This window comes from Papio anubis, chromosome 14 (genome assembly GCF_008728515.1).
Source record: "Papio anubis isolate 15944 chromosome 14, Panubis1.0, whole genome shotgun sequence".
Classification (NCBI taxonomy): Eukaryota; Metazoa; Chordata; class Mammalia; order Primates; family Cercopithecidae; genus Papio; species Papio anubis.
Window position 1 is genome coordinate 46,228,477 of NC_044989.1, and position 26,524 is coordinate 46,255,000.

General features: G+C 46.0%; 1 protein-coding gene across 16 annotated transcripts in view; it reads left to right on the forward strand.

Moving 5' to 3' along the window:
* PRKCE (protein kinase C epsilon) overlaps positions 1 to 26,524 on the forward strand; it is a 539,251-nt gene that overhangs the window by 315,166 nt on the left and 197,561 nt on the right. For all 16 annotated transcript variants that reach the window (XM_017947484.3, XM_009184138.4, XM_017947485.3 and 13 more), the window contains 4 exons: positions 10,133 to 10,292; positions 12,680 to 12,714; positions 14,038 to 14,123; positions 18,607 to 18,736. In XM_017947484.3, coding sequence (XP_017802973.1) covers positions 10,133 to 10,292; positions 12,680 to 12,714; positions 14,038 to 14,123; positions 18,607 to 18,736 — 411 coding nt within the window. The remainder of the gene's footprint in view (positions 1 to 10,132; positions 10,293 to 12,679; positions 12,715 to 14,037; positions 14,124 to 18,606; positions 18,737 to 26,524) is intronic.

Genomic DNA, 26,524 nt, shown 5'->3' on the forward strand with positions numbered 1-26,524 from the left:
TGATGCTCTGTCACACGTGTGAGCTACTACCTTGCACGCATGTGGGACACTATCTCTTGTGTGTCAGATAGTAGTACCTCATACACTTAAGGTGCTTAGAATCATGCTCAGCATCTGGCAGGGGCCGCATAAATGCTAGCTGGCATCTTTCGGCTTCTGAATATCCAGAGTTTGACAGTTGTTTAGACCAAAATACCAGGACAGTTGAATTGCTTTCTTTGTGTTGTAAAATTATCTTGAAGACTGTAATCACTCTTTACCTGGATTCCAAGAAAAGCCTCCTGATGAGCTGCCCCCCACCCCAACCCCAGGCTTTTCCTCAATCTAGTCCCATTTCTGATTTTGTTCTAGAGCTAAGTCAGTGTTCCTCGCCCAGCCCAGTCTTCCTGACAGTTTTCCCAGTCTGGAGATGGAGTGAGCTGTCCTAAAGCCTTATGGGATGGGGTGTGGGAGAGATAAGGCAGACACTCCCTCTTACAGTGGCAGGTATGTAACATCTGGGGGTAGCTGAACCACAGCAGGGTGGGGGCCACAAGGGAGCATCAGAGCAGGTTCTGCAGGGTCAGGGCTGAGGCTGTCGTTCTTCCTCAGTAAGGCATTGTTGGCTCCAGGGAGACAGAGAGATGCAGGGTTTCTGGAAGTCAGTACTGGATAACTAAAGCCACGGCTTTGGTGGATACGGCCTGTTTTTGGAAAGATAAAAGAGAAAGAACCTGAACCATGGCTGTATACGTCTGATCTCCTCAGGGCCAGGAGTGTGCTGGTGGTAAATGCTTAACAACAACCTCCCCAAGGAAGTCCTGATTTGTAGCGTTTGTTGATTTTCCTGTAAAGGCCCCCACGGTGGCCATTTCAGGCTACTATGTGTAGTCCCCAGATGTGGAGTGGTGTGTACTACAGGATCCAGAGCCGGCTCCAAACCCCACTGCCATGGTCATAGGAGGAGAAAACCCTCCCTTCAGCATGTGCTAGATGCCAGGCGAAATTCAACAGTCACCATCTGAACCAATCACATTTTTGGCAGTATTTTTTCTCTGTCACTTCTGGTCCTTACACTATCGATTTTGGGGGCCATCCTGGAGTGTCCCCTGGGGTGAAGGAGGTCCTGGAAGCTTACCTACCACCCCACAGTAGACCAGCAGAGGGAGAGAAGGGCAAACAGGAGCCACCCTCCCACCACCTTTGCAAAGCCTGGTGTGCTTAGGAAGGAGAACTTCACGTGGGCCTTTATCAACCATTATAGTCAAGGTCAGGACTGTGGTGCAAGCAGAATTTAGGGCCACCCCAAGTCTCAGGAATCAAGATAAATAATATTGTAATGTAGTAGTTTAGAAAATCAGATTAATGAAGGAAATAACAAAATTTGAAGTAAAGATACAGTCAGGATGACTCACTTTTTTCTTTTTTTCCTTTTGCCTCGGGATCCAACATGGGTCTGTGCTGCTCCATTCAACTTGAGGTTTGGGTTGAGCCATGGAATTGCCCCTCTCCTGATAGATAACATAGGAAAACAGTGGCTCAAAGAGATTAAATGACTTGTTCAAGGATATTAGGCAGGTTTTGGGAAAGAACAAAATTTGTCCAGTCTGTTAACACCTCATTCAACCATACTGGCAGAAAGGGGAGGTCAAAAGAGAGAGCTCAGAGAAAAGAAAGAGGATCCCACAGTGCACCTGTCTTGGGAAAGATCCCTGTGTGCCCTGAACACAAAGGGTAGGGGACTGTCCTGCAGTGAGGAATGACGGTGCCCCGAGATCATGCATGTCGGCAAGTCTGGCCCAGGCAAGGTTGACCCTTGTTCTTGGCAGTTCTTGCTCCATGCACTCTAGAAGGGATTGCTGGCATCCAGGCATACGTCGGTGTGTGTTAGAAATTCACTGTTAGAGATTCACAACTGCAGAGATATGGAATCAATCTGAGTGCTCACTAGCCAATGAGTGGATAAAGAAAATGATACACACACACACACACACACACACACACACACACATACACACACACACATAACATACATACCATGGAATACTACTCAGCCATAATCAAGAATGAAATAATGTCTTATGTAGCAACTTGGATGGACTTGGGGGACATTATTCTAAGTGAAGTAACTCAGGAATTGAGAACCAAAGACTGCATGTTCTCACTTAAAAGTAGGAGCTAAGCTAAGGGTATGCAAAGGTGTACAAGTGGTATAATGGACATTGGAGACTCAGAAGGGGAAGGATGGGAGGGAGGTGATGATGAGAAACTACCTATTGGGTTCAATGTACACTACTCAGGTGACAGGTGCACTAAAATCTTAGACTTCACCACCATATCATTCATCTGCATAACCAAAAACCATTTGTACCCCAAAGCTATTGAAATTTTAAAAAAAGTTTTGTTTTTTTTTTTAAAGAAATTCTCTGCTGACTATTCCTAAACTGAAAGGCATCCTAAGAACACTGAGGTTGTAGGTGCCCATGACCCCACATGAGGAGGGTGTTCAGTTTTTCCAGCTTGTTTTTTGTGTGGGAGGAGATGTGGTGGGTAAGAGAAAGGACAGTGGAACAGTGAAAACTTCAGTGACCAGACTGGCCAGAAAATGTGGTCTAGGGTTTGGCACCAGGGGCTGTCTCTCCCTGAGTCCCTGAGTGTTCCTCTGGTGCAGACTGAGAAGTCTCACCCCCAAGGAAAAGGGGCCAGGTGAAGTTAGACAAACAGAAGAAGAACTGCACAGTACAGACCCCTTTTTGCTGTTCTTGCCACCTGCCTACAGCCTGTGAGAGATTATCCTGTGCACTGGGGCCGTAAAATGTTCATTGATATAAAAGCTTCTGGAGTTTGAAGTTCATAGCCTAATTGAATCAAGGAGAAACCATCCCTGGAATGTTGTTGGAGGTTGGGGTTACTGTGGGTCTTGAAGCTGCTTCAGAGGACGTCCCTGCTTAGCCTTATGCCTTTGTGAATTCTTGTTACATCTGCACAGCCAAGTTCTGCATTTCCACAGAAAGCTTCCCAAAAGTTATCCAGCTTTGTCTTGGCCTTTCCTTGACTCAAGTTCACCCCTTCTGCAGTGAGGCAGATGCAGGCATAAAACAAGGGACCTCCAAAGAACCAAATGGGTCCTCTGGGAGGTCAGCCAACCTTGGTGTTGCCTCAGAGGTCACGGCAAATGAACTGTCACTGTGTTTGAGCATGGCTGAGTGCGTCCAGTGCCAGCATCTTTTGGAGCGGTTCAGAGGTGAAGGGGGATGGGTCCAGTAACTCTGGTGTGCAGCGGACCCGGCGTTTACTCAGTCCAGAAGCACAGGCAGCTGGGAAGCTGGTGGTTTCCCTCTTCTTTCCCCTTCTCCACGGCAAGCTGCAGTTCCCTCACCTCCTGTTTGTGCCAAGCAGCCCCCCACTCCTGCAGCATGACGGAACACCTCATTACCTAATGCTTTTTAGGCAAGTGAAAGCTTTAAAAAGTCATTAAAGAGCATTAGACAACACTTTTTCAAATGTCAACCTATCTAATCCCATCATCCTAGTGGAGCACCGTTCTTATCTTCAGCCTGCAAATTTGCTTGACACAGAGGTGTATTATTGTTCATTCTTTTTTCACAATATTACATCACATTTCTCCAGGTTTCTGTGGTCTTTCCTCACCCTTTTAAAGTTGCTGTCAATGTAATGTAATTTATCAGACCATTTGCCTAATAGTAGACAGTCAAGTCATTTCTGTTTGTTGGCTGATATAGATATGCAAAGGGAAACATCTATAAGGATATGGTTTTTAGTTTGTTTAATTATTGACTTAGAGTTAATTCCTAAGGAGTTGCCAAATCAAAGGATGTGAATCTCTTTGAGGCGTTTCCTGTGTGGTCTCTGTGTCTTGTGATACTGCTTTCTGAAAACATTTTGCCAACTGGCATTGCCTCTAGCAGTGAATGAATAAGTCAGTTTCATAGTAGACTTGCCAATAATGGAAAATAATTTTAAAACAAATTGGTTACTTTTTTAGGTGTTAAATGGTATGTCAGTGGTATGCCAAAACTGTTCTGCTTTGCATTTTAAAATTCCTGATTATAGTAAATATCTTATGAAAATTTTACGTTTGTGTCATTTAAGCCGTTATCTACGGGGATCTTGATGTATATATTTCAATTTGTTGATCCATAGGCCTTTGTGGTGGTCTTGCCATTTAATCAGAAACTAATTGGGAGGAAACAATCAGAGAAATTCAGATTGTGAAACATTCAATATGACAACATCCTGGATGCTACATAAATGTATCATCAAAAGGATGATAGAACAGTAAAGGAAACTGTTCTAGACTAAGATTAAGAGGATATGGCAACCAAATGCAAGGCATGAGCTCTAGGTAACTCCTGGATGAAAATTAGAAACTACAAAGGACACTTGGGAAACAATTGGGAAAATTCAAATACGACCTATATATTAGATAATGCCATATCAATGTTAAATTTCTTGACTCTGTTATTGTGATTATGTAGCTGAATGTCTTTGTTCTTAGGAGATAAAGACTGAAGTATTTAAGAGTGAAGAACTACATCTGTAACCTTCAAATAGTTCAGCAAAACTATATATGTATGTATCATACATATTATATATACTATATTATGGATCAATATATAATATAAAGTATACATACTATATGTACATACACATATACATACGTTTGTGTATCTATTATTTTATACATCAGACACATACATATTACCTCTACTATGAGAGTTGCATTTTATTTATTTTTTTGTGATAACATTTAACCTAAGATCTATCCTTTTAGCAAATTAAGTATACAATACAGTATGTTAACTATAGGCACAAAGCTGCACAATCTCTAGGACTTATTCATCTTGCATAACTGGAACTTGGTGCTCTTTGCTAAAATCTCCCCAATTCCTCCTTTCTCCCAGCCCCTGGCAACCACCATTCTGCTCTCTGCTTCTATGAGTTCAACCACGTTCGATTCCTCATATAAGTGGTATCATGTAGTATTTGTCCTACCATTGACTTATTTCACTTAGCCAATATCCTCCCATGCATGTTGCCCCAAATGCCAGGATTTCCTTCTTTTCTGTGGCTGAGTAACATTCGATTGCATGAATACACCATATTTTCTTTTTTTTTTCTTTTTTTAGAAATTGTAACAAAGCATTTTATTTACATCAAGGAAGAAAGCTATGCTAAGGACATAGAACTCTGCTTCAGCTTTCCTTTAGCCTTACACTTCATAAAAGTATCAGGTGGCTCTCTTTGGCTTTTACTTAGTCATCTGTGTAACTAGGGTTGAAGACAGTAGAACACTGCGCCTTAGTGTAAGTCATTCATTTGAGAAGACAATCTCTTTTGAATTATGGTTTCTCATTGTTTGTTGTATCTTTTTAAAAATAGCAATAGAGATTCTTTTTAGAAAATACAAAGAAGCACAAGGAGAAAAGTAAAAATCACCTGTAATTCCACCAGTGTCAATGAATGACCAATGTTAATGTTTTCTAAATATTTGGAACATACCTTTCTGCCTTGTGTTTTCTTTTGTGTGCACGTGATGAATACACCGTATATTTTTTTTAACCATTCATCCATAGATGGGCATTTAGGTTGCTTCCATGTCTTGGCTATTGTGAATGATGCTGCAGTGAATGTGGGAGTGCAGATGCATGAGGACTCTTTAAGGTCCTTATTTTCATTCCTTTGGATTTGTAGAAGTGAAATTGCTGCATCAAATGGTAGTTCTGTTTTTCGTTTCTTAAGGAACCTCCATACTGTTTCCCATAGTGGCTGTACAATTTTACATTCCCATCAGCAGTGAACAAGCATTCGCTTTTCTCCACAGCCTTGCTAACACTTATCTTTTATATATATATATATGTTTATTTATATATAAAATAGCCATCTTAATAGGTGTGAAGTGACATCTCATTGTAGCTTCAATTTGCATTTCCCTGATGATTAGTGATGTAGAACATCTTTTTAAATACCTGTATACCTGTTGGCCATTTGTATGTCTTCTTTAGAGAAAAATCTACTCAGTTCTTTTGCCCGTTTTTAAATTGGATTGTTTTTGCCATTGAGTTGTGGGAGTTTCTTAGGTCTTTTGGATATTATATATTTCTCAAATATATGGTTTGCAAATGATTTTTTTCCATTCTGCAAGTTGCCTTTTTATTCTGTCAATTGTTTCCTTTGCTGTGCAGAAGCTTTTTAGTTTGATGTAGTCCAACTTGCTTATTTTTGCTTTTGTTGCCTTTTTGGTGTCATATCTAAGAAATCATTGCCAAGACCAATGTCAAGAAAGTTTTCCCTATGTTTTCTTCTAGGAGCTTTATGGTTTCAGGGCTTACATTTAAGTATTCAATCCACATTTAGGTGATTTTTGTGTATGGTAAAAGATAAGGATCCAGTTTCATTCTTTTGCATGTGGATGTTCAGTTTTCCCAACATCATTTATTGAAGAGAATATCCTTTTTCCATTGTATATTCTTGGCACTCTTGTTGACTCTTCTTGGCTTGGAAGAATTAGGGTTTGTTAAAATGTCCATACAGGAATTAATGTTTTTTTGAAAGTGACCGCAAATTTAATATGCTTCCTATCAAATTCTCAAAGGTGTTTTCAATAAAAACAGAAAAAAAAAAAATCCTAAAAGTTGTATGGAACCTTGAAAGACTGAACAGTCAAAGCAATTTTGAGTGAAAAGAACAAAGATGGAGGCATCACATTTCCTGATTTCAAAATATATCACAAAACGTCAGCAATTAAAACAGTGTGGTACTGGCATAAAAACAGACATATAGACCAGTGGGACAAAGGAATTAAGTTCATACATATATGGGAGCTACATTTTGGAAAAGACCTTTCATAGCGGATGGAAATGCTGAAGGGATCCCTTTCTGGTGGTGGACTCCAGGCCCCAGTAGGGAGGTTCCTGGGGACTGAGGGACCTAGTAGCTCCCCTTTTCACATCCTATAGGCCACTTTCTTCTCCACCTGTGGGTGACAGAACTGAGGATACTCTGGCCTGACCCGTGGCTTTCCTGCCCAGAGGAATGTGGAATTGGGGTGTTTTCACTAGCCACAGGCTCCAACCCCTTTCTCATGTCACCTGCTTTGTAGCTTTGCACACAAGCCTCACTTGAAGCATGAAGTTTACCCATGTTCTTTCCCTCCTGTGACCTTCTGTTTTTCCATATCTGACATCAAATCTGACTTAAAAGGCAGTGCAGATGCTCCTTTGGGGCAACGGTAATAGAAACCCTGGAGGAAGTTGGACTTAGAACTCTGACTTACAGGAGTTATCCTTGGCTGTCTGCCTAGCCTGTGCCTGAGGCTCCCCCTGCACACCCCCAGCAACTTTGAACAGCTTCCCCCCAGGTATCAGGGCACCCCGCTGAGAGAGCTTTAAAATGAATGGAGTCAAATTAATTGGTTGCTATATTGCCCTATTGAATTGATGTCAACACAGTTTAGAACGTTTGGTTTCATTGCTAGTCATTTCTGTAAAAAGTTGAGAAATAAGGCTCTTAGGGAGGACTGTAACCACCATCATAAGTGTTCCTTTGAGAAAATTAGATTGGTCCCATCATCATTTTAACTGAAAATAGTTTCCCAGGATGAAAACAACTAGTCAATTTGAGAGATTTGTAAATCAAATTGCATCTTAAATGCATTAGGGGATGGGCTTACTGTTCAAATTATTCCATGGCGAATCCTGTGAAAGGAGTTCAGGATGCTCTTTTACAAAAAGAACCTGCATCCTGTGTCCTACGATGCCCAGGGTTGATGTTTCTGGATTGAGTTTTTGTAGGTAAGTTTATAGCAAGTAAGGGCTACTGAATAGATTTGGTTTTTGGTGATCACATTTTTGTTCTTGCTTATAAAAATAGTAGAACATTCTCAACATTGTGAAAGTATGAAGTGGAACAAAAACTTGCCTATGATGGCAGCACCAAATAGCGATTGCCATACTTCTGCAGGTGTGTGTGTTGCCGTCTCTATACTAGAACAGACCTGGGTCCTCCTGTGAGAATTTAGTCAGCAGGTCAAGACCCCTAGGTTGGAGCAGGGTAGGAGGTGGTGAGCTTTCTTTACCCAGAAGGTCAGCGATGTCAGAGACTTTTTAAAATAATAAGCACCACTTGAAACCCAGGTAGGCTAGGGGTCAAGAAGCAGGGGGTCCACAAGCAGACCTCCACCTGGGTCATCTGAGCCTGTGTTGAAGATGCAGTCTGGGAACACCGAGGGCAGATTTCCAATAAACAGCTTCCAGTTTGCTCAGAGGCTGCTGCTTCCTTGAAAGCACACACTGCACATTTGGTCCTGTTCTCACTTTTTACCTTCAATTTTACCTTCCCTCTACCCTACCCTCCAATAACAAGATGCCCTTGGATTAATCCGTTGTTCGGGTCACACATATGACCTTCACTTCAGGGAACCTTACATTCAGAGAGGTCCAGGAAGGAGCAATGCTTCTTCCCCTGAAGACTGGCCCTGTTATGGTGAGATGTCAAGCACTCGCTGATGCCTGGAGATATTTTGGGGGCACAGAGCCTTCCAGTGCATTTTAAGCTGACCTGTGCAGGGGACCTTCTAGGAGACCTTCTAGAAGGTGTCAGGAACCAAGGAAGAATCCCAGAGCCTGTCCACTGTGTTCTTGGGGAAGTCACAGGCAGCTGGACTCTTTGGTGATGACAGCCACTCAGATGAGAACTTGGGGACTTTCTGTAAGGAGTGCAGGCCGTCCTTCAGAGCATCATGTGGGTGGAGGAACATTGGCCTCTTTCTCACTCTCTGGGTTAGAATCTGGGCTTCCCCACTGAGTAGCTGTGTTAACAGGAGTAGGTTACTTAAACTCTCTATTTCTCGCTTTGCATACCTGTAAAGTGGGGCTAATAGCAGTACCTTTCAAGTGGAGTTGTTTTGAAAGTTCAGTGAGATGTGTTATATCACCAAGATATAACACACTTAGCATAGCACTTGCCACAGCATAAACCCACGATAAACATTTATCATGGTCATCCTTGTCTTAATCAGCTCAGGCTGCAGTAACAAATCACCAAAGACTGGGTGTCTTAACCAACAGGCATTGACTTCTCACAGTTTTGGAGGCTGGATGTCCAAGATCAGAGAGCCAGTATGGGTGGGCTCTGGTGAGGGCCTTCTTCCTTGCTTACATGGCAGAGAGCTCACTCACTCCGGTCTCTTCCTCCTCTTATAAGGACACTAACCCCATCATGGAGGCCCCACCCTCATGACCTCATCTAAACCTAATTACCTCCCAAAGGCCCCATCTCCAAATAGCATCACTTTGGGGGTTAAGATTTCAATATATTAATTTTGAGGGGGCAAAAATATGTAAAGATAACAATTATCTTTATTATTTTTGTGATCATCTGTGAGTCCCCTTGCAAGGCATTCTCAGTTGGCCGGGCAGTCTCAGAAGTAGAGGGAAGGAAGGTATAGGGAAGACCTTTTTGACCCCAGTGGGATCTTACAGTCCATGGTGATGGTCTTGAGCCTTTGGGAAACTGCTTTCACTGTGTCATATTTCCCTCTCCTTTTGACCTCTGGGAAAATACTCTCGGTTGGCTTAGTCTAGGTCAGAGAAAGAAGGAAGAAGTCAAATTTATTAGGCAGCTACTTCTTGAGCTAGGCAGCTCAGGGTGCGGAGATTCATCTCATTGCATCCTCTCAGCCACCCGTGTGGCCGGCACTGCCATCGCCATTTACAGAGGGAGATGCGCTGAGATGCTCGGGGGAGGAAACACCACCTATCCAAGGTCACACTGCTCAGGAATTGCACTAAGATGCGAACCTTGAGCCTTTTGACCCCCAAGCCCTTGAAACCAGCTGCAGCCTGTGTAGGGAGGAAAGGGGCAGCCAGCCTGGAGCAGAATTTGGATTGGATGGAATCTGAGTATGTAGCAGGAACAGGCACACTCTGGGCCTTTCCACCCTGCGTGTGCTTGCTCACTCCAGCTGCTCAGTGAGACTCCTCAGACCCCCGAGCCCCTCCGCACACAAAGGCTACCTCCCACTCACCCCAGCTCCACTCTTCCAGGGATGGAGTAACTCTCTGGAGGGAGCTCATTTGGAAGGTGCACTAACCCAGACTCTGTTTTCTTCCCTGCTCTTGTCCTTCCCCAGCCCCTAAAGACAATGAAGAGCGCGTGTTCAGGGAACGCATGCGGCCGAGGAAGCGGCAGGGGGCCGTCAGGCGCAGGGTCCATCAGGTCAACGGCCACAAGTTCATGGCCACCTATCTTCGGCAGCCCACCTACTGCTCCCACTGCAGAGACTTCATCTGGTAAGCCTCTCTCGGGAACTTTTAGTTACAACATATCTGTGGCAAGAAGTCGGGGATGGGGTAGGGGAGACTATGCACCTCGTTTAAAGAATGCTGGCATGCCTCGTTTCTTCCTTATGTGAATGCAGGGGACTATTCTGGAGGGCTAAGTGTGTGTTTAGTACATGGGGGGAAATGCATGGAAAGAAGTGATGGTTTCTGGCAACTTTATACCTAGAGTTTTATCTTATCAAAGGAGTTAAGATTTTATAACCAACAAGGATATTGTGACTGTGTGTGTGTGTGTGTGTGTGTGTGTGTGTGTGTGTGTGTGTGTCTTGTTTTGAGACAGAGTCTCACTCTGTTGCCCAGGCTGGAGTGCAGTGACATGATCTCCACTCACTGCAACCTCTGTCTCCCAGGTTCAAGCGATTCTCATGCCTCAGCTTCCCACATAGCTGGGATTACAGGAGCACACCACCATGCCTGGCTAATTTTTGTATTTTTAGTAGAGATGGGTTTTCACCATGTTGGCCAGGCTGATCTAGAACTCCTGGCCTCAAGTGATCCACCCACCTCTGCCTCCCAAAGTGCTGGGTTTATAGATGTGAGTCATTGTACACAGCTGATTATGTGTTTTTAAAAAGGATCCTTACCTTTTAGAGACATACGTCAGGAATCCAAGGTGAGGATTCCACTGAATAATAATCCACTGAATTATTTAGAAATGAAATTATCTGATGTCTAGGATGTGTTAGAAAATCGGGAAGCAGGCTGGGTGCAAACGCAGTGGCTCATGTCTATAATCCCAGCACTTTGGGAGGCCGAGGCAGGCAGACTGCTTGTGGTCAGGAGTTTGAGACCACTCTGGTCAACATGGTGAAACCCTGTGTCTACTAAAAATACAAAAATTAGCTGGGCATGGTGGCATGTGCCTGTAATCCCAGCTACTTGGGAGGCTGAAGCATGAGAATCGCTTTAACCCGGGAGGTGGAGGTTGCAGTAAACCGAGATCACTCCACTCCACTCCAGACTGGGTGACAGAGTGAGATTCTGTCTTAAAAAAAAATTAAAAATAAATAAAAATAAATAAAAAAATCTGGAAGGAGGAGAGGGGCAGGGATAAAGATGATCCATGACCAGCTCCATTCCACTAACAATACCAAGGCTCAGAAATGAAAATAAGACTGGCCTGATGTCCTCCAGCTAGGAAGTGTCAGAAGTATGATTCTACCCCTAGCAGTCTGACTTTTAACGTTTGTACTTTTCCTGACACCGCAGCAGCCTTTCCGGCAAGCTGTCTGAGCTCTTTGAAGCTGAGGTAGAGGTTGCCTTCATGAACCCTTGGATCCAGCCAGGGAGGGCGAGTGAGGCAGTATGAACCCAGCCAGGGACATCTGCACTGGGCTCTGAGGACCCCTTGGATTCCAGGTATCCAGGAGTCACTTGTCTTATCCTTGCGATGTCACAAAGTCAATCATCCAGGTTGGCGTAGACATCTGAGATGATATAGCTCAGAGCAAGCCCAGCCCAACTGAGGCAGAATTAATGCCCCATTCCAGCCACAGATACTTCCAATTACCAGGGCAGACCCAGCTGTCTGACCTTTACTTGCTATATTTGGTCATGAACTGAGTGGCTGGTCTTACAGATTCAGGTCTCCTCTAAGCCCATGGGTGAAGGCCACTGAGCTCTAGGTTCCCTGGGGTGGAACCCAAATAACTTCTGGCTTCCACTGGGCTGGGAACTGCAGGGAGCTCCCTGACCAGCTGTAGTTAGTATATAAGGACAGGGGTAAGGCCAGGTTTGTGTGATTGTTCTGTGTCCATGCTGACTTTATGTCTTGCCCTGGGAATACCACTCTGGCCATGGAAGGAACCTCTAATGTTGGCCTTCACCTAGACAACCTCTTGAACCCCCAGTTCGGGGCACAGATTGGCTTAGAATCATTGGTGGTCTTTGGACTGCCCAGGGAAATCTTCGAGCCAGCTGCAGCACTCTTCCACAGTTAGAGGGCCCACAGAGCATGTCCTGGTGCTGGGAGAAGAGGAATGTCCATTCTGTCCATGAGGAAAGGTATGCTTGACTGCTCAGTGCCTACCAAGAGCAAGCAGGGTCGTTTGTGGCTTTCTAGAACATTGCTGACTGCACAAGAATGGCTCTCTGTGTACGAAATCAAGCTCTGACGCTGACCAAACCTTGCACCGTCCACAAGCACTGGGGCTGCCCTCTGTGGCCTTCTGGAAGGAGACATTTAAGGCACCTTGCAAGTGGGAGAGAAATTACAATATTCTGCATACTCCACGTACTTGGTGCAATGTGGGTGGTGGCCTGAATTGGGTGGTTTTTCTGTTTGTTTTTTGACCTGGTAAGATTTCACTTAAAAAAAAATTTATTCTTCTTTTCAGGGGTGTCATAGGAAAGCAGGGATACCAGTGTCAAGGTAAGAGGCATTTATGAACTAAATCTTCAGAGGCCCATGGTTAGATCCAGATCACTGGCACCCATAGGAGACAGGTGCTGGGTCTGATGACATTTGGAGGCTCTCCACAGCTTGCATGCTTATACTTCCTCTCAAAGAGGCAGGACCCTGCTTTCTTTGTTCCCACTTAGCCATTACTTCTGCATATATGGGAATATATATGGGAGGTATCTTGCAGGTGCCACCCGTCTCCAGGTGTCCTTGTGGTCTCAGCAGGTCCCCGATCCACCCAGCCTTTGTGTCCCAGCTGGAGCAGGTGGCACTTTCATCTTTCTGAAAGAGACATACTGCTTCAGTTGGAGGCTCTTTGAAAGTCCCACTTTGTCCTGAACTGGGTCTGTGTATTCTGCCAGCTCTCTCCCTCTCTCCCTCCCTAGAGAAGCTTCCTCGCCTGCTCGTTGTACTTGGTATCACTGAAAGGTCCTTGTCGAATCCCTTTTTTTGGGTCTCAGCTGTATGATCATTAGCCCTGAAAAATTTAAAGCTCACTTGAAGGTACTAAGATTATTCCTTTCCAGTTAACTGACTACAAATGCAAGGTTAAGCTATACAAAATTGGAGGGCAGAAATGTGGCATGGTCGTGTGGTGGTTTCGCTGAGGTTAGAGCAGAGAGGTTTTTCTATCTCCTCACCCAGCACTGCTGGGTCTTACCCATGGGGTAGTGTCTGGTGGAAGTTGCTGTTCTTTGGGGTAACATGCACACAGTTACTTACCTCTTCAGCCACCTACTGCCCACATTACCCTATGACACTAACAACACAGATATAGGCCACTTCTTGTGGACGTATTAAAGTTGATGGGAATTTTAAAGTTTGGTATATCAGGACACAGTCAGATAAAAAAGCCTCAGAACCTCTGCACCGCCAGCTGCAGCTCCCCCTGTCGCATCAGCCACCCTGCATGGTCCCAAGTGGGGCGCGAGGCCACTACAACACCTCTAACAGGCAATGCTCCATGGGAGGGCGGGAAGGAAGTTTTTCCCTGACCTTGGCATATTGAAGTGAAAAAATTGATCAGTACTCCCTGAACTGGAGAAAACTGCTGATGTCCTTTGAATATAAATGTTACCTTGCTCTCTGGAGCATTTAGGAAACTCTGATGGCTCTGATAGCACAGTGTTTAGAGATAGCCGCATGAAAGACTTTCAGGAGGGTATTAAATTAAGACTCAGTGGCAGAAGGGGCCTGGGCCCCCTTGTCCCTCCACCAAGCCCTGAATAGATCCTGGGAGGGATACTCCCTTCCCCGAGTGTCGCTCAGTGTTCCTGTCTTTGCTATTTGCAGTTTGCACCTGTGTGGTCCACAAGCGGTGCCATGAGCTCATCATCACCAAGTGTGCTGGGTTAAAGAAGCAGGAGACCCCCGACCAGGTAAGTGTGACACAGAAATTCTGGGCTTCTTCACTGCCAGCCTCTCCCTTCACCGCCTCTTCTGTGGTTCCCAAGAAAACCTTCTCTGCCTGAGACCCTTCATTTCATTGTGTTGATAAAAAACAAAGGGAGCTGTCCACAGTCTTCCGGTATGAGACACCATCCACAGGATGAGCACAGGTCCAAGTCAGTTCTATCCCCTTGGATGTTATGCCAAGTACAGTGTGAGCCCAGCGCTCAAGCCCACAAGAAAAATATGAATTCTTTTATTTCATCATCTCATCAGAACTAAAGTGGCTAACCGATGTATCACTAGCTCCTCACAGGTAATAAACAGTAATAGAAACACAAGCAGGAACCTTATGTTTAATGAGCTGATGGGGGAATGGTGTGGAATGAACAAGCCCAAGGAATACTTAGGAGGTGGCAATAACCACAGCAATAAAAATAGTCAACATTCACTGGGCACTTACCATGCCCTGATTGAAGTACTTTAACATATATTATTTAACCGCATAGTAAGCTTAATGAGGTAGACGTTATTATCTTCATTTTACAACAGAATAGAAGCACAGAGAGTAAAATTAACCTGCCCCAAATCACACAGCTAAGAGCCACATTCAAACCCAGGCAGTTTGTTCTAAAGCCTGAGCCCTTGACCACTGCACTATGTGTTGTCTCTTCATCTTAGAAACTAGCATCCGATTGCCTAGTTTGGTAGAGGTAAGGAAGCAGGAAAATGCAACAGTGAAGCTAGGTTCTCCTAACTGAGCAATTAGGAGAATGATAGTCCCACTGATAGATTAAAAAACCTTTTTGAGGAAGATGACAGTTGTGAATGTGGATGTAGGTATTATCAGAACACTTGATTTCAAAAGCATGCTCTTAATTCTAGGGGAAATAAATTCTGTGTAGTCATAGGCTATTATAATTGGGGGTTAGAGAGAAAGGCCCTGGGTAGGTTTATAATCAGCTGGTCCACAATTTGACTTCCAACGGGACTGACTTACAGAGACCTTCTGCCTGCTCCTTAATAATTCAGTCAAATAGCATCCTGGCATTTCAGGCATTTCCCATCTTCTCTGTTCTTCTGCTTTCATACTGTCTCGGGAAAGCAGCAAAGGACAAGGCTTAGACTGAGCCTTCCATGTCCGTGAAGGGTAGTCTGAGCCCAGAGCACCAACGTTGTTTGCAGGGGCTCTCTTGTGGTTAAAACTGCAAGCCAGTGCCTGCGCCTCCTGACTCCTGGTCTAGGATCATGACCCCAGTACATCATTGTTGTTTTCACAGGGAAATGAAAGAGATGGCTTGCTTGTTGTCTGCCTTATTTCCTTCCTATGGACATTCCATTGAGCATTTATTGGGTATGTCCTGTGTGACAGGCGCTATGCTGTGTCCCATGGAAGCAAAGAGGAGTACACTAATCGTTCCCTCAAGGATCTCAGTCTCATCACCTGCAGGTCTCTGACTCTGCAGGACTCTAAAGCTCATCTGCACTTTTTGGAGGGAAAGGTCCCATAGGAGTCTATGCCATGCACATTAAAGCATTGAGATTTGAAATGTTCAGAACCCAGCTTGATCTGTGACCCAGTTCTTCTGACTGTCTTTCCTGGCATATTGAGCAGTGAGAAGAAGTCTCCAGTGAAGTGTGTTCCCAAACTTGGCATGTACCACCAGGGACAAATTGCCAGGGACTGAGAGAGGGAGGCTCTGGGTTTCTTAGCTTGGCAGAGTTGACTGCCAGTCCTGGCTCTCCCCGCCACCATCTTGTGCTTCCCGAGGCCAGTCTCCTTTAGTGTCAGCATATCTGGCCCCTCAGGGTCATGGGCATGCCCTCTGCCAGGTTACTGAGCTGTTAGGGACAAAACTTTGAGTTCATTCTTTTGTGTAACCACCTTTAGTCTGATGCCTGTGCATACACACATCATACACGCCACAAACACGTGTAGCCCTAAACACCATGCTTTCAATGCCCTCCTTCCTATTAAAAGGTGCTCTGGTGATGGGCTTCTTGGGTGTTCTGCACCATGAACACTCTGGTCCACCCCCGTCTCATGTCTGTGTGTCTTAGCATTTGGTGGACTCACACCCTGCCTGCACTTCCAGGTGTAGTAACCAAACAATGCTCTATCTCCACTGATGTCACCTTTTTCTTCTTGAATCTCACAATTCTTCCTGCCATTTTCTTCCTCTCCATGTTCTCTCTGTGAATCTTACTCACCCCATTGTATCTGTGTCCTCCTCAGCAAGCACACGTGTGACATGTCCCCCTGCATGCATGCCGTCTTTGTGTTGGCCTCTCGGTCGGTCTGATGCTGTGGCATGCTCTTGTGTGGGCTCCTTCATCCTCCTCCCTCTGTTCTCTGATACCTTAGAGTTTTAAGTGGTCCCAGCTGAGGGTCATGTAGCTCTTTCCACCCCCACACTGAATATCTTGGCCACCTGGGACAACTTCCCCGCTTTTTCACCTTAGTCTGTCATTCATACCCCTATGAGGTGATTCCTAAGAGACCAAGATTGTATTCTCAGTATAGGGCCACCATGCCTTCAGGGTTTGTGTAGGAATAGAGTGGGCACAGTGATCTCATACTTCCTTAGCAGTGAGAGAGACCATGGCAGAGGCAACAAGTCTACATTCACAAACAGGCACACCTAAGCTACGCATCTAAGGATGGGTGAGTACAGTTGTTTTCAGTAGAGCTGACATTCTTGTTCCCAGGCAAGACCCTAAGTGGTAGACCATCCACGTCAGTAGGGATCAGTGAAATCTTGGCCCAATGGAAGGATCAGCCATTCCTTGGAACTGGGTGCTAGGGAACTTATCTTCACGCTTGTATTCAAGTCGAGCTCCCTTTCCAGCTCTCATGTCCCCCCTCATTAGTCCCCCATGGGGGCCTTTCCTTCATGAGTCAGCTAGGGAGCTGAGGCCCAGCTTTGCCACATGTCAGCCACTTCCTAATCCCTGGGGTAGCAAGACATCCCCAGCCCATGGATGTCTTGGGTGATGGTCTCCTGCCGATTCTGAGATGGGCTGGGGGTGCAGCTGCTCCACTAGAGACACAGATGGAGGGTAGCACTGTGGAGGGGCAGAAATGACCCAGAAAAGTAGCCCAGCAGACCCTTGCTTCCATGAAATGTGTTATGCTTCTAGCCTCTTCCAACCCTGCGGTCTCATTGACCCCGCCATCCTGTGGCACTGGGTGGGATGGGGTGGGGGGCCATCCTTATTTGCCACCTGAGAAATCCAAGGCTCCGAGAAGTCAGTAAACCTGCCTGAGACTCATGAGTGGGTCATGGCAGACCCAGGCCCCCGATCATACACCTAGACTTCTGTTCCTCTTCCTTCCCCTTCTGTCTTGCCACCATCTCTTTACCCCTTTTAAATAATCAGTAGGAGGCAGCATAGTGCTTAAAAAGCCTGGGGTCTGAATGCAGATTCATGGGGATGGAAGCCCGTGTTTGTTTCTTGTCAGTTTACAGGCATCTTTCTTGATCCTGCTGTGCCTTCATTTCCTCTTCTGTGAAGTTGGGGCAATCATGGACCTCTGCCCTGTAGGGTGGTGGTGAGGTTTAGCTGAGATAATGGTGCCTGGTGTGTGGTCAGCGCTGAGACCTGAGCATTCTTAGTGTTCACCACGCTGTATTAGCCATCTTCCTCCTAATTGTTGTCCGTCCTAACTGATCCATAGTTTCCACAACATTGTGCAGGGTTTCCACGCTGCCGCACAGAATCCCGTGTTCCACAACATTGTGCAGGGTTTCCACGCTGCTGCACAGAATCCCGGGTTCACCATTGAGCTCCCTAGAGTCTTTTTGCCTCGGTGGGTCTTCCAGGCACACAGCAGTATTGAAGGTGCAAATTTTTTTTTTTTTTTTTTTTTTTTTTTTTGAGACAGAGTCTTGCTCTGTCACCCAGGTTGGAGTGCAGTGGTACGATCTTGGCTCACTGCAACCTCTGCCTCCTGGGTTCACGCAATTCTCCTGCCTCAGCCTTCCCAGTAGCTGGGATTACAGGCGGCACCACCACACCCGGCTAATTTTTGTCTTTTTAGTAGAAACGGGGTTTCACCATGTTGACCAGGCTGATCTTGAACTCCTGACCTCAGGTGGTCTGCCTACCTCAGCCTCCCAAAGTGCTGGGATTATAGGTATGATCCACTGCAGCTGGCCTGAGGTACACATTGAGGACACTGTACTGTGATTGCTTGAAGTCCTGAAGTCCTGGAGGGGACCATGTTGAGGAGCAGGCCTGGTCTTGCACAGTGAAATGGAGCAGCCAACAATGAGTTAAGAGCATCAGGAGCCAAAGCCGGGGCAGGATGGGGCTCTTTTCACCTCAGGGCAGCTTTCAGAGCCAAGCTAGGGCCTGCCACCTACAATGACACATGCTCTCTCGGAAAGAAGTTCTGCAAGAGTTCTGATGACAAGCCCTCTGGGACACGGAGGAGCTCGGTCGTGACCCTGTGTCTTGCCATCCCTGCAGGTGGGCTCCCAGCGGTTCAGCGTCAACATGCCCCACAAGTTTGGTATCCACAACTACAAGGTCCCCACCTTCTGCGATCACTGTGGGTCCCTCCTCTGGGGCCTCTTGCGGCAGGGTTTGCAGTGTAAAGGTAAGTTGCTCCCTGCCCCGCCCTCAGCCCCTGCATGTCCCCTTCCCCGCTGCCTACCCCCATCCCTGCTTTATAAAACACCCTTGTCTGTTCTCATAGCCTAGAAAGTAAATTTCAGATTTGGCCAAGAACTGAGCACAAGCCTTTGTTAATCCTGCATTAGTAACTCTGTGCATTTGGCAGGCAGTCTCTGGGCAGAGACTATCCAGGACTGGGTGGAGGGAAACACCGAGGAAGGAGGAGGGCGAACCCCACGCCTTAAGATCACTTACAGTCTGGGGAGACAAGATGAGTCTACAAAAGCATAATAATTTAAGGAAAGATACATCAGAGCAGAAGGAAAGTAATATTTTTGGAGTTAGGCCATGAAGAAAGTGACAGCTGTGAATTGGGGCTTTTCTTGCATGGTCCATGGCTCAGTGCTTACTCTGAAAGAGCCATGCTAGAACCTTGTCACATACGATAGCTTGCTGATTCGTCACTGGCTTGGGACATAGGGGATTTTATCCCCATGGCCCTGGTGAGGAAACAGAGGCTCAGAGACTAAGCAACTTGCTCACATCACACAACTTATTAGCAGAAGTAGGATTTGAACCTTGACTCTTGCATCCTGGGTACCTTCCTGTTTCCTGCCGTGCCACCTTCAAACAGTGCACTCAGATGATGATGCTAAGTGGCACAGGGAGCAGCACATAACACAGGGAGGTAGAAATGTATTCTGGTGGCCTGAGGAGTGTGTCCAGTTTTATAAGCCGGTCCAGCCTGCTGGCAGAGTTGGGCAACTGTGAACTACTAGGCAGGGATATTGCATGGATATTATTTTAAAATAGTGTTTTATTGTTTGTGTGGAATGTATTATTAATAAATTCCCATTGTAGAAACATTAGAAGAATAAGTAAAGTATAAGAAAATAAACCTAGGACATAACAAATTGGTCATTGAAGGGATCCCAATGAGAAACTATGAGAATTGGAAATAAGATCAGGGCTGCAGTGGGAATAAAGAGGAGAATGACTTTAAAATATCAAGGAGGAGTGATTTATTGAATGTAGTGACCAGAAGCATCTGGGAGGGCAGTGATAGCATTCACTGAGTTGGGGATACAAGAGGGAGGACAAGGTTGGAGGTAGAAATAGAGCCTGAGTTGGGGACACCTTAACTTGAGGTGCCCGTGGCAAATGGACATGAAGCTGCCCACCTGTTGGACATTCTCACTGACACTTGGGGAATAGGTCTAGACTGAACATTTAAATGTGAGTTTTGTCAGTATCTAAGCAATTAAAGCTATAAAGTCAATGTCATTCTCCAGGGTAAGCACATTGAGTATGAAGAGAAAAAAGTCAAAGATAACACCATGAGTAGGAGCTCTCTTAGTGGGACAGTGGGATGGAGCCCAAGTGCTGTAGGCTAAAGTGAAAATAGAGGGAGATGTTTTTACAGAATGTTTTAGTCAGGAAAAAGTCAGTGGCAAAGGAGAGATGGATGAGGCAGGAGGGAGAGGGGACTGACGGTTGATACAGCAGGGAAGGGGAGGGGAATGGGGACGGGCCTTGGGGAGAATGATGGACACCGCCTTCCCCAGATGGAGGGCAAGCCTGGCCACCAGGCATGGGCGCAGATGCATCTTGGGTGTCAGGGATAGAAATCCAGGAAGAGGTGAGTGGACAAAGTCATCATTTAAGTTTTGAATCTGTTGAGGGCATTGCAAGGAGATTCCCCTTATTTTCTGAAATAGGAAGTCTTTTTTGAAGTAGGAGGGAGAAGTGGGGGTGTGAGAGGCACGAAGAGGGTGGTGAGGGCTGGAAATAGCAATTGTGGGGACAGAACACAGTCCAGCCACTGGACATGAGGAGGTGCTGACTGTGGACACACCCAGCATCCTGTGAGCTTCGCAGCACCCCTGGAGGCGGGGGCGGAGCCATTCCACTTCCCTGTTGGAATATTGTTTCTAGCGTGTGACCCTGAACAAAACAGGGCCTGCCTGTAATCCTTTAGGTGAGATGAAGAGAGCAGAAGAGGAAGAAGGGAGGGGGCAGGAATCTCGAGTGTCTAGCAGAGGAGCGATGTGCTTTTGGAAAGATGAGTGTGGTTGCTGGGAAGCAGGGCCTGCTTTGGAGGGAACCCTGATGAGCTGATGTCTGGTTTTGTTGTAAATATATTAATTATTGATCTATCTAGGGAACCTAAATGAAGATACCATCATCATAAATATTGATATTTTAAGAAAGCAGCCCAGACACCCAGACGTCACTGTTAGGGCTGTGGGTCCCCGATGACCCTGGAAGAAGGAGGGGCAGGGACAGTGTATTCAGCTGTCATTGGGCAGGAAATGCTCTTGCCCCTGCTCAAGGGAAGAAGGGGCAGAATTAGGATGCCTGGAGCAAGGGTGTCTGTCCATGGGAGCCGAGGAACCCGGAGGGACTCAGGCCACATAAGGGCTGGAAGACGAAGACTCAGACCTCAAGCTCCCCAGCCAAAGTGTGCAGACTTTTACTCTCCTGCGGCTCTGATGTTATTACTTGGCCTTTTTTTTTTTTTTTTTTTTTTTTTTTTTACCATTGCTGCTGTTCTCCTGTGACCCTCTCCTTCTCCCTCTCCCTCCCTCTTTGTCTTTCTCTCTCTTTAATTAAGAGACTTTATTTTTTTTAAGAGCATTTTTAGGTTCACAGCAAAATTGAGCAGAAAGTACAGAGAGTCCCCGTATTATGTGCCCCCCAGCACACACAGCCTCCCACCACCAGCATCCCCAGCAGAGCAGCCACGGAACCTGCACTGCAGACATCATTGTCACTCACAGTCTGTGTTTCACCTTGGGATTCACTCATGGTGTTGGGCATTCTGTGGGTTTGGACGAATGGACAGTGCTCGGTATCTACCATGATAGTATCATACAGAGTAGTTGGATGGCCCTGGAAAATCACCTGCTTCCACTTACCTCTTTAGATCCTTCCTCCACCTTAAGTCTTCTTGGCCCTGTAGACTCCTTACCCTGTGGAGAGGGGTCATGGCCAGAAGAGGCCAGCATGGGCCCAAGGCAGGGGCTGCTTGTGCCCAGGTCTAAGCCTGATTGTGCTACTATGATTACTAAGAAAAAGAAATCAAGACTTAGTGACCTGCAAGCATCCCTAAGCAAGTCCCTACGAAGCTGGCTCTTGCGCCCAGGCAGCCTGGCTCCATTCCTGACTCTGGTATGTACTCTATGCCACCCTCTCCTGCTGAGGAACACTCAGCCAGGCTTTCTCTCTTGCTGGACCATGCTAGCAGGGCCTCCTGGGCTGGAGCCCTGGTCCCCTGGTCCTGGCTGGAAATCATCTATTTGGCCTGCTGCCCTGTGGATTCAGCATTTTTGCCATTCCCGTTCCCATTCCCAGAAATAGATTCCAGTATTTTCAGCAAACCAGATTTCTTCAGAGCCTGAGTCTATGAGGAAGGATCCGTGATACCATCCTAGTCACTCTTTCTCCGGTCTAAAATTGTCTGAGCTACACAGGTTCAAGCATTGTGTGTATACCCTTCCAGGGACTGTCCCTTTGTCAGCCAGGTAGAGGGAACATAATTATGTCTGCTTTTACTGACAAGGAAATAGAAGACTGGAGAGAATGGGTGTACACAGGGCATACAACCAGGACCTGTGGGTGCACTCAGCCCTTGGGGCTGTCCTTTTCCTGCCTACAACCACAGAGGGGCCAGACCCTTGAAGGATGCTCACACGATCACTGGGTAACTGAGATCCTTAACCGAGGGCAGAAAATCACTGGCACAAAGTGAACAGGCAAAATAGTTCATTTCTTTCTTGCATTTTGTGACTCAAATGCCTGCCGTGTCTGAGTCTCTCCACACTCATTCATGGGTCTGTCTGAGCCCTTCAACCATTATTAAACAGTCCAGAAATGAACTTCCCAGGTTCCAGGAGCAGCATCACTAGTCTCGGGCGTTTGGAGCCTTTTCATTCTGCACTTGGTTGGAATGGTGCTGCTTTCTCCAGTCTCAGGTTCACTGGCACCGTGGGCCTCTCTGGGGCCCTTTTCCACCTGTTTTATTTTCCCACTGACGCATGGAGTCAGTGCCCCCTGGAGGCAGAGACGCCCAATATCCTTTGATTGCAGTTTCCTTCTCTAGAGAAGATCCAGTTCTCACCTGCCCCCGTCCCATCCCCCACACTCATGTCTCAGCACAGCTGCTCTGAAGTCATCCGGCACCAAGGGGCAACTTCACAGGAAAGCCAGACCTCCTGACGGAGCCTGCAGTCGGGCCTGCGGGGGCCTGTGGAGCGGAAGCCCTGCTTTTCTCATCCCCATCTGGGGTGAATGCTCTGCACCTGCAGTCCTCCAGGACAGGGGACGAGGCACAGGAAGGAAGGTATACTCCACGAAGGCCTGGCCTGGAGATTCCTAAAGAATCTTCTTCCTCGCTCCTGCCTCTCTCCGACACACATCTTAATAACTGCTCTGATCTGCGGCTGTTTTCAGGGGCCAAGGGGACAGGGTGTCCCCTCCTCTCCAGTAAGTAGTAAACAGGAGTGGTGGCCTGAAGAGATCACAGGCTAGGATTTGGAGGAGCTGTCCTGGTTTGGGTACTGCCTAACTGGGGGATTGCAAGCAGGTCAGCCTAGCTTGGTACTCTTGGCTTTTAACCTCAACTGCCCTCTGCCCTGCTGAGGACAGTAATAAAAATAATAAAAATGGAGTGATGTTAGCCACATACCTTGGGGTGACTGTGCAGAGCCATAAAGATAAAAGAAAGGCCTGCCTGTCTCCCTCCTTCCTTCCTTTCCTTGTTTTAAAAAAAAAAGTATTTTGGATACTTAAAAACACTAAAAACATGAAGAATAATTTTTAATTTTCAACATTTCTGAAAATGTCAGTCCTTTACTATTTTTAACAGCTAGGCCCCTTGTCGTAACTTCAACTTTTATTTTTAGAATTATAAGGAGCACAATACATAAATACATTCTCACTGTTCTTACTGTCAAAGATCCAAGCGAGACTGAAGTTAGATATATATTAAATATATTAAAGGCTTTCTTTGTATTCTCTTTCCACTTTCATCCTCAGACTTCTAAAAATGTGCTATGGGTCCTCTTAGGCTTTTTGTGTATCTTTGCTGCCTGGATACTCACACACACTGTGTTAGAATCTATTGCTACATAACAAATGATCCTGGGACGTAGTGGTGTAAAACAACCAATGCTTATTTTCTCAGAGTTTCCTCTGGTCAGAAATCCGGATGGAGCTTAGCTGGGTGCATCTGACTCTTCATGAGGTTTCAGTCAAGCTGAGAGCTGGGGCTGTTGTCTCATCTGAAAACCCAACTGCAAGAAGCTCGCCCACATGGCCATTGACCGGAGACATCAGTTCTCTGCCATATGGCCTCTCCACATGGAGACAAGAAAGTGAGAGAAGATGCCCTAGACACAAGCCAATGGGACTTCTCGTCACTTTTGATGTTTTCCGTTCATTAGAAGAGAATCACTATGTCCAATCCTCTCCAAGAGAGGGAGTTACATAAAGGCATGAACACCAGGAGGCAGGGGCAATCAGGAGGCAGCTTAGGGGCTGCCTGGCACACCTGCACCTCCCCATCCACATCCCCTTCATCTCCTCACAAATGCAATCATCTTGTCTGTGGGGTCTACCCTGACCACTGGGTAGCTCTCAAGCTCTTATCTCTCATCTCTTACTTCCTCTGATTTTTTTTTCTAACATAGCACTTATCTTCTAATATTCTAAATTATTATTATTATTATTATTTTTGAGACAGGGTCTCGCTCTGTTGCCCAGGCTGGAGTGCAGTGCTGTGATCTCGGCTCTCAGCTCACTGCAACTTTCACCTCCCAGGTTTAAGCGATTCTCCTTCCTCAGCCTCCCGAGTAGCTGGGATTATAGGTGTGAGCCACCACAGCAGGCTAATTTTTGTATTTTTAGTAGAGACGGAGTTTCACCATGTTGGCCAGGCTGGTCTCAAACTCCTGACCTCAAGTGATCTGCCCACCTCAGCCTCCCAAAGTGCTGGAATTACAGGCGTGAGCCACCGCACCCAGTCTAAATTACTTATATAATGTTAATTTCTTTCTCTTTTTTTTCTTCCTTCCTTCCTTCCTTTCTCTTTCTTTCTTCCTTTTTTTCTTTCTCTCTCTGTTTCTTTCTTTCCTTCTTCCTTTCTTTCTCTTTTCTTTCTTCCTTTCTTTCTCTTTTCTTTTTCTTTCTCTTTCTTTCTCTTTCTTTCTTCCTTTCTCTCTCTTTCTCTCTCTTTCTTTTTTTTTGTGAGACAGAGTCTCACTTTGTCACTCAGGCTGGAGTGCAGTGGTGTGATCTCAGCTCACTGCAACCTCTGCCTCCTGGGTTCAAGCAATCTTCCTGCCCCAGCCTCCCAAGTAGCTGGCATTACAGGCCCCCCGCCACCATGCCCAGCTAATTTTTACATTTTTAGTAGAGACGGGGTTTCATCATGTTGGCCAGGGTGGTCCTGAGCTCACAACCTCAAGTGATCCACCTACCTTGGCCTTCCAAAGTGCTGGGATTACAGGCATGAGCCACCGTGCCAGACCTTACCATGTTCATTTCTATCTCTCCTAATCCAAATACAGGGTCCATGAGGACAGAGATTTTTTTTTGTCTGTTTTGTTTTCTGTTTACCCAGCATCTAGAACATTGCCTGCACACCGACACCCAATAAATATTTGTTAATTCAACCCCCCGTGCATAGTTATATAATTTGCTTTTCTACAGTATGTCTTGGAGTATTTCCAAGGCAGTGCACAGACGTCTACTTTACTCGTAATGACTGCCTAAGAGTCCACATTTTAGATATTCCATAGATTATTTAAAATGTTGCCCTCTTGATGGATGTTTACTGGTTTCTGTGTCGTTGCTATTTTAATAGATGCAGACATCCTCATACATGCCTCTTTATGCATAAGTGTGGATAATTATGAAAGAAAGGCCCCTAGAAGTTGAACAGTCACTTTAAGCCCTTGTCTTTTTGTAGTTGAATTATACAAGCAGGGAATTACATAAGGGCACTTTTACTTGTTGTCTGCTTTAAAGTCAAGCCATGTTAATGGACTGCTTTACCTTCCTTTTCATTGACATTTAATTTGTGTGGCTTGCATAGTGAGCTCGGGATTCTAGTTCCTTGTTATCTGTTGGGTCTGGTCTGAGAGGTGTCATTTATGCCACTGTAGTACTACTACTTTCCGTAGAGTTAGAATAACTGAAAAGCGTGGTGTCCTGATTTGTGCAGGGTGTCGTGGTGAACCTGGAGATAAAACATTACTTTAGTTCTCTAGAAACTTGCACTGTACTTGGTCATTGAATATAGTAAGTTAAATAATAGGCCATAATTCAGGCAATGAGTCAGAAATAAGTGTGAGCAATTTACAGGCAAGAGAGGGCCTGGAAGGGGGGGCAGGGAGAAGGAATGCCACAGGAGTGCTTTGGTTGACTCAGAATCCTTTGCAGTAGCATCCACAATGCCTGGGGACCATGAGAATGTCTCCTGCACACGTGGCAGATTGGCTGACGATTCAGTCTGAGCTCCGATCTGAGGAATGCTGGGTAGCAGACAAGCGGCCGATTGTGGTCCCAGGAAAGCTCTGAGTCACGGTTCTGGTGTGATCAGGACTCCGAAATCTCTTTCTGGTGATGACATTTGGCCCAGCATGACCCCAGGGGGCCATCCCTCTTACCTCCTTTCTCCTCTTCTGCCTGGGACTTTGCGGTTGTTCGCTCTCACACCCCTGCCAACTTCCATTGCACAAGCACATGATTTCCCATTTGCAAATATTTG